At 44.5% G+C, this 8908-nt stretch overlaps 1 protein-coding gene across 1 annotated transcript; it reads right to left on the reverse strand.

The window, feature by feature from the left end:
- Positions 1 to 6295: 6295 nt before the first annotated feature.
- Positions 6296 to 7744, reverse strand: LAESUDRAFT_760484 (uncharacterized protein; the record flags this gene model as incomplete). The annotated part of the gene is made up of 2 exons (XM_040912750.1): positions 6296 to 7108; positions 7577 to 7744. The coding sequence occupies 2 exons, from the start codon at positions 7742 to 7744 to the stop codon at positions 6296 to 6298; spliced, it is 981 nt and encodes a 326-aa protein (XP_040763057.1).
- Between the last annotated feature and the right edge of the window lie 1164 nt (positions 7745 to 8908).

An 8908-nucleotide genomic window follows, 5' to 3' on the forward strand; every position in this document is an offset into this window, starting at 1 on the left:
GGCAAGGTCGTCCAAGATGCGACAGGTCATATCAGATTCCACTTCATCTGATAGCAACAGTGACTCTGATGAAGAAGTCAAGAAGAAGCACAAAAAGACCTCTTCCTCTAAGACTAAGGGGAAGGGTAAGGAGACAGCTGCGCACATTAGCGACCGCAGCATCCACTCAGAAAGCAGGCCTGATGCATCTGAGTCAGATGAAGAAGGACTGGCCAAGATCCTCTCAAGGCTCAGGTGCCTGAGGGCCAGTGGATCTACTCCATCATCAAGAAAGGTGGGAGAGGGCTCTTCGCAAAAGGATCTGAAGGGTTTTCTCAAAGGGGATCTGTAGGCAGCTCATCAGAGTCCCCTGAACATTATATAAGACCTGTACAATTAGCACCCAGCTCAGACACCTCTGTAGATCGTCGCAACGCAGAGGATGATAATGTAACTATTAAGAACTCGTCTCCGAATCCATCATCCTTTTATCCACCAGTTACATTATGGGTGTATGGCAAAAAATCGAGCGCCAAAGCTCTAGTTGATTCAGGAGCATATTCCATGTACATCAGCAAGCGATTCATAAGAAACAATCGACTTGCCACATCCAAGCTCAACACCACATACAAGGTGTATAATGCTGACAGATCCCAAAACAAACACGGTGAAATAACCGACTATGTAAAAGCATACATCAAAGTCAGAGATCATGGTTCAACCCACCGTCTGTTAGTCACAGACATCGGAAAACTAGACCTGATCATTGGGATGTCTTATCTCTGACAACACAATCCAGAGATTAATTGGCAACTTGGAGAATGGAAATATTCCCGATGCCCTGAAACGTGTCACCACCAACGGCTTCATAAAAAACAACAAGCCATTGTGAGAGAGGAATCTGAAAAAATCTCGCAATGAGCACCACACATGGCTGATGAGGAGCCAATCACATTTAAAATGTTTAACGGGCAACACATTGATGCGATAAATCCTGTCATCTCTTGGGTCGAAATGGATGACCCGGAAGCCAAACAAATAGCTCGCATGATTCTGCAACTTGCAGACTGCAGCTATGTTGAATCAGAGGAAAACCTGAATGAAGCGGCACCCCAGTCAAACACTGGCAGCCAGAATCAGGTTATTAACGAAGTAGAATCTTGGGAAAAGTTAGTACCAGATTATTTACATTTGTTCGGTGATGTCTTCTCCAAAAAAGTGTCAGAAAGGATGCCAACTCTATCACAAACTTAGGACGCAAGGCGCCGACTAAGCCTATAACTTAAAGATCAAACACTTACTTGTTGATAGTCGAAGTGTAGTGGGCAAACAAATGATCAGAGTAAAGCAGTGCTTTGCAAGTGAGCACTGGTAACACCATATGGATAGGCGTAGCAGAGATGAGAATAAGTCTGGAGGACTTATGCGTCTCAGAGCTCTGGCTTATATACATGAGCGGAGGGACCCTAATGACCCTGATGCCCCAGAACCGCTATCTAATGGATGAGGTCTGATTGGCTACCACTGCCTGTCAGACTGGATGTGTCATGTATGCCAAATATCCGAACTACTTAGTAAGACCATGGGACTATCTGGCCTGTAATGGCTACATCGCCGGTGGCATGGCACCGTTCTATTCTAGTATGTGAACTAATGTACTCTTTGGGACATATCTCCGGTGGCGTGTTCATTCCTTGAGGGATTCCTCTGAAGTCCGACTGTGCCTTCTAGGTGGGATGATATTACTGTACAAGTTAGCTTACCTAATACCTGCGCCACTTATCACATGTATGGATATCACATGGTGTGTCATGTGACTGGACCTAGACTTCCGGGGCACTTAGGACTGTCAGTACTTCGCGTACCGGTTCATTCCTTTCTGGACAGCCTAGTGCTGGTTTATGTAATGTCTTGGTCACGTGAAGGTTGAGAACGTAAAAATCTGTGACAGTACTCCCTCCTCTAGACAGTTCGTCCCAAATCTGGCTTTTGACGTGATTTTTGGAAGTAATTATCGCCTGTTGAACCAAATCCACGGTGCCCTCGATCGGATGGTTTGAGATAATCTACTAGTGAAACAGCAGGGGTGGTAATACTTTCAATGATGAGTTGGGCGATTCGATCGCCAATATTGACTATAAAGTCATCATCCGTATTATTGATTAGCAAAACCTTGATTTCGCCTGTATATCCTCTGTCGATGACACCAGCACCTGTGTCGATGCCTTTGACGGCTAATCCACTGTGGGGTGCAATTTGACCATAAGTTCCTCGAGGTGTTGTGAAATGAAGTCTCGTGGAGACTAGTCCGCGCGATCGTGCTCAGATAGTTGTTGGTTCTGATGCAGCTAAATCCATTCCAGCATCGTCTTCGTGAGCATATTTTGGTGGTTTTACATTGGGATTGTTGAAGGTAACCTGAAGATCCCTTGAAGTGTCCCAATCATCTCTATCTTAGTCATAAATCTGGATAGTATCAGTGGCAGGGTCATAGATTTGACCTGTTCTCCTTGGTTCAAAAATGCCATCGACTGGATTTGTATCGATAAGAGATATTGATTGTGGTGCGTCTGAATATTTCTTGTGAAATTCTCAAATTAGACGCGGAGATTTCTTTAGGTTAGCGGCTAGCTCCCAAGTTTCTTCCGCTTTGGAGTAGCCTTTCCAATGTATCAAATATTAAAGTTTGTCACGAATGACACGAGAGTCGACTATGTATTCGACTTCCCATTCTTCGCCAGTTTTCTTTTTAATTGGAGGACGGGGTCTAAGTGTGCATCCAGGTATTTCATCTTCGTGGTAAAGCGTGAGCTTAGATGCGTGAAAAACTGGATGAATGCCGTATTGCCGCAGCATTTGTAGTTTATATGTAACTGGTCCTAGTTTTTTCACAATTTTGAAGGGTCCATCTCTCCGTTGTGCCAGTTTGGCTCCCGATGTTTGCCAATCTTTAGTGGAGAGTAGTACTTGGTCTCCGACTTTGAATGGCGGGGGTCGTATGGATTGATCGTAATACCACTTCATGCATTCAGCTGCCAGCGATAAGGCTGCTTTCGCTTGCTCCTGCACTTCTACGCATGCCTGCATTATAGAATCTAACGTCTTATGTTTAATGGGGTCCATTATTGTTGGTTCTGCGCATGGATGTCTACCATATTTGATAAAGAATGGAGAATTCTTTGTGGCTTCTGATGCCTGGTTATTGTATGCGAATTCGGCAGTTGGAAGTAATGTGCTCCAGTCTTCCACATGTCTATCAGTATAAATACAGAGGTATTGTTCTAACGATTGATTGGTGCATTCCGTTTGACTATCAGTCTCCGGATGATATGCCGAAGACATTGTTGAATTTATCCCAAGTAGCTTACAAACTTCTTGAAATAATGCGCTTGCAAATTGAGTTCCTCTATCCCAGATGATTTGTCTCGGGAGACCGTGCTATGTCCACACCCTTTCATAAAAGGTGCGAGCAAGATCTGTTGCAGAGAATTCATTTGTGATTGCAAAGAAGTGTGCACGTTTGGTCAATCGGTCAACTACTACCATTATTGTGTTGTAGCCATTAGACTCTGGTAATTGTGTAATCAAATCGACAAAACAATTTCCCAGGGTTCCGTCGGGATTTCGTTTGGTTGTAGATCTCTGTACTTTGGCTGATTGATGTTCTTGTTGCATTGACAAAGATCGCAAGAACAAACATATTTTTTGACGTAAGTGGACATTTCCGGCCACCAGTAATTATGAGATAACATCTCATATGTCTTCCATCTTCCTGGATGACCTGCACTGGCAGCTTCATGATGACGTTGGACGATTTCTCGTCTAAGTGATTCCTTTTTATCTGCTTTCGGCACGTAGACTTTGCCTCGGTAAAGCAATATCCCACTTTCGAAGTTCCAGTCTTCGAGTCCTTTTGAGAACTCTCGTTGCCCTTTCTTAAGTAAATCTTGATAAGATTTGTTCACATTGTCGTCTTGAAGTGCCATTTTTATCTTGTCCACCAAATCGTGATCTGTGACAACTGTGAGGTGAGGGTGTTGGATTGCTTTAATCGTGAAATATTCAGGTTTGAGTAGAGTTTTATCTGAATTATCGAGATTCACCCCCTCCTCATGATCTGGCCTCCTGGGCAGAGGATCGGCGCGATGCATTGATTTTCCTGGTTTGTGATGTAGTTGGATGTTGAACCGTGTGAGGTAAAGTGACCATCGAGCTTGCCGTCTTGTCAGCTTTTGTGCTGATTTGAAATAGGTCAAGTTCTGGTGATCGGACCAAATTTCTACTGGGAGCGGATGATCTTCGAGATGTTGTCGGTATTCTTCCAATGCTCGAATGATTGCGAGCATCTCTTTGTCATAGATTTTGTAATTCCGCTCAGCTGCAGTTAGGCTTTTTGAGTAGAAAGCGATTGGATGCCACAACCTATCATCTTTGAGTTGTTCAAGGCATGCGCCAGTGGCAAAATCGCTTGAGTCTGTTTCTAACCGGAATGGATGAACATCATCCGGTAACACCAGAATTGGAGCTGTGGTAAAGGCATGTTTAAGAGAATCAAATGCCTGTTGCTGTTCCTCGCTCCATACCCATTGTTGATCCTTCCTTGTCAGGATATTGAGTGGTCGAGACTGTTTGGCAAATCCTTCGATGAATCGACGATAGAAGTTAGCGAACCCGAGAAAGGCTTGTACTTGTTTAACCTTCTTGGGTTCAGGCCATTCGAGAACACCTGCGACCTTTTGTGGATCCATTTGGACCCTTCCTTTTGCAATGATCATGCCGAGATACTCAATCGATGGTTGTTCGAAGAAGCACTTCTCAGGCTTTGCAAAAAGGTCATTTTTCCGCAGTCTTTTTAGTACCTCTTTTGTAATCTTCCGATGTTGTTTGAGATCGTTGGTGAAGATTAAGATGTCGTCGAGGTAGACGATCACATGGCCTTCCCAAATAAGATCATCCAAAATCTCATTCATCATGTGTTGGAAGGTGGCTGGTGCATTGCAGAAACTGAAAAACATAACTGTTGCCTCGTATAATCCCCGATGCGTAATAAACACTGTCTTCCATTCATCACCCTTGCGGACGTAAACATTATTGTACCCCCAGCGGAGATCCAATTTGGTGAATATGGAAGTGTTGCTGAGCTGATCAATTAGCTCACTTATTCGAGGGATTGGGAAGCGGTTTTTCTTGGTTATTTTGTTCAGTTTTCGGTAATCTTGTACCAGTCTTAGTGTGCCGTCTTTCTTTTTGACAAAGAATATGGGTGCAGCAATCAGTGATTTCGATTTGCGAATATAGCCCTTGGCTAGATTTTCATCGATCCATGAATCCAGAGAATTGCGCTCCTCAGGATTCATTGGATAAAGCTTGCTTGGTCATGGTAATGTGTGGTCTTCTTCAAACTCGATTATGTGATCATACAGCTTTCGAGTTGGCATCCTTTCCGGTGCTTTTTTGGAGAAGACATCACTGAATGAATGTAGGTAATCTGGTACTAGCTTTTTCCAGGATTCTACCTCGTTAATAACCTGATTCTGGCTGCCAGTGTTTGACTGGGGTGCCACTTCATTCAGGTCTTCCTCTGGTTCAGCATAGCTGCAGTCCGTGAGTTGCAGAATCATGCGAGCTATTTGTTCAGCTTCGGAGTCGTCCATTTAGACCCACGAGATGATAGGATTTATCGCATCAATGTTTTGCCCATTGAACATCCTATAAGCGACTGGCTCCTCATCAGCCATGTGTTGTGCACGTTGCGAGATTTCCTCAGCTTCCTCTCTCGCAATGGCTTGTTGTTTTTCATGAAGCCTCTGGTGGTGACACGTTTCAGGGCATCGGGAATATTTCCATTCTCCAAGTTGCCAATTTATCTCCGGATTGTGTTGACGGAGATACAACATCCCAATGATCAGGTCTAGCTTTCCGATGTCTGTGACTAGCAGATGGTGGGTTGAACCATGATCTCCTACTTTGATGTAGGCTTTTACGTAGTCAGTTATTTCACCGTGCTTGTTTTGGGATCTGTCCGCGTTATATACTCTGTATGCGGTGTTCAGCTTGAATGTGGCAAGTCGATTGTTTCTTACAAATCGCTTGCTGATATACATGGAATATGCTTCTGAATCGACTAGAGCTTCGGCGCTCAATTTTTTGCCATACACCCATAATGTAACTGGTAGATAGAATGATAATAGATTTGGAGCCGAATTCTTAATAGTTACATTATGTTCCTCTGCATTGTGATGATCTACAGAGGAGTCTGAGCCGGGTGCTACTTGTACAGGTCTTATATAACATTCAGGGGACTCTAACGAGCTGCCTACAGATCCCCTTTGAGAAAATCCTTCAGATCCTTTCGCGAAGAGCCCTCTCCTGCCTTTCTGGATGAGTTAGATCCACTGACCCTCAGGTGCCTGAGCCTTGAGAGGATCTCGGCCAGTTCTTCTTCGTCCGACTCAGATGCTTCAGGCTCGCTTTTCGAGTGGATGCTGTGGTCACTTATGTGTGCAGCTGTCTCCTTACCCTTCCCCTTAGTCTTAGAGGAAGAGGACTTTTTGTGCTTCCTTGTGTCGACATCTGAGTCGACTTCCATCTCGCTATCGGATGAAGCAGAATTCGATGCGACTTGTCGTGTCCTGGATGACTTTGCCTTCTTCTTGGCGTCGTCCTTGCTCCTCACATCCTTCTTCTTCATGGCTGCCTCCTTCTCTTTCTCTGCCTGTTTCTTGACATGATTTAATTTAAAACAATCAGAGCAATACTTGCCGAAGTGCTTTGATGACTTGAAGAATGTCGGCTTGTTCTTCTTGCAGTTGGCGCATACCAACTTATCATCTTGCACTCTGCGCGCCTTGCCCGATTTCACCTTCCCCTTCTTCCCTACCACGTCAACCTCCATGGCATTAGGATCTTTAGTATCAGCCTTGGCATAACGGTTCTCTCGTTGAAGCGAAGTAAACATCCAGAGTGCGAATGTAAGGAACTCAGTCCATTTCTGGGGCCACTTGTCCTTAGGCGTGTCTGCCAACATGAGCAGCCACGTCTTTTCCAGGATGTGTTTCTTGACCTTTTCGATTAGGTCTTGATCCAAGAAGCCAGTGCCGGTTGCCTTTGAACGGAATTCTTCTGCGAACTTTCAGAAGTCTCGATGTTCCTTCTTGATGAAAGATTCTAACTCTGTTCGCTTCTTGTCATCCTTGTCCAAAGATTCGTATGCTGTGCGAAGTTCATCGACGAACGTCACCCAAGTCCCTGGTGCCTTGTTGGTTTTGTTGATGGTGGTAATCCAATGTCACATGTATTCGCGTGCTCCTCCTTTTAGCAGCAAGAGGGTGGACATAATCTTGGACTCGTCTTTGGTATGTCCGGTGTATTTTAACCAGAGCATAACCTGTTCGAGCCAATCATTGAGATTGACTCCGTCCTTATTGCCACCATATTTTTCAGGCTGGTCAATTTTTACGCCCTTTCCTTTGCGACCGAACACGACTTCATCGTCGTCATCCGTGTCTGCAACATTGTTACCACCTTGTCCCGCCTTCCTCCCTTGTGTGTTCGCTCATGTCCGAAGTCGATCATGCGACTTCTTGAGTGTGTCAACCATGTTGTGAAGCTCCTCATCATGTTCTCCCAAAGTTGTTACTTTGGTCTCGAGATTTTGTCGATAGTCCTCGACCAGCTCTTGCAACTCTGTGGTTAGAGCTGCGACCGTCTTCTCCAAATCTCCTATTTGGGAAGCGAGCTGTTGTCTCTGAGTGTTGAGGAACATTGTACGATTATGGAACTCCGTGGTGGTTTGTTGAGCAATACTTTCTTGTCACCCAATAAGATTTTCATAGTGCACCACAGTATCTTGACGCGTCTTTTCCACCACATTGGTGACTAGGTCGACTACCCAATTTTTAACATTATCGGGTATATGGGCATCTGGGGGCGCCGTATTGGCGAGGGCTTGATGAATAATTGGATTTGGAGGTTGTAATGTTACATTGAGATGTGCGGGGAGCTCCGGAGATGGAGCCCGAGAGAAACTGGGATCATTGGAGGTCGGAGTGGTGTGAGACATATTTTTATCAATTTTCTTCCTCTATTTCACATAGATGTTCCTCGAATTCGGTGATATGACTATTTGCGATTACTGCTGAGCAAACAATTTGATGATTTGCACGTGCATGTTGTAATACCCACACGTCGTTGAATATAACCTTGACAAAAGGCTGCCACAGGAATTTAGTTTTATACCTGGCTGCTGCCCACTGATGGTTATGATGGATGTCGCAAATGCGTTCGGTTTCTTCGAGCCAGTCGATGAAGCTATCATATGCTTCGGTTACATGATCTTCGGGTTCTTTGCCTGCAATTAGGATATAGTGGATGTGTACCGCAACGTTTCTCCAATCGAATTCTGTGTATAATTGGAGAGCCGATAGGTGATAGACGTCGTGATAATCGATGTGAAAAATGTCTTCGTATATAACGAAGGCTTCTGCTGCTCTGTCATGAAGTGCGCGTGGAATTGCATCCCAAAGAGAATCGAATGTATGTCCGACCGGATGTATGTGCTCAAAGTTATTCAGATCGTTAGAATCGCCAGATGAATTTGAACTAATGGATCAGTTCGAGTCGTCAAATGATGACATATAATAGGTATCTACTACAAAGGTCTGCCCATGACCTGTATTCCTAGACGATATTGCTGGATAATATCTCTTATTATCCAATGAGCTTCTCCTCCTTGTCATTTCCTTTCCTGAACGTAGTCGCAAAAGGCGCGTACCACGTGTTGATGTATGAAAGGAAGTTTGAATTCTGCAATATCTGTGAGGATTAGCTCGAGCTTGTGAATGAGGTGCTCGAGGTCGAGGATGTCGTAGTTGTCTAGTTGACGATGGTACCATTTAGTGAGGAATAGGTGAACTTGTCGAAGGGTGCC

The sequence above is a fragment of the Laetiporus sulphureus genome, assembly GCF_001632365.1.
Source record: "Laetiporus sulphureus 93-53 unplaced genomic scaffold LAESUscaffold_27, whole genome shotgun sequence".
NCBI classification, from domain to species: Eukaryota; Fungi; Basidiomycota; class Agaricomycetes; order Polyporales; family Laetiporaceae; genus Laetiporus; species Laetiporus sulphureus.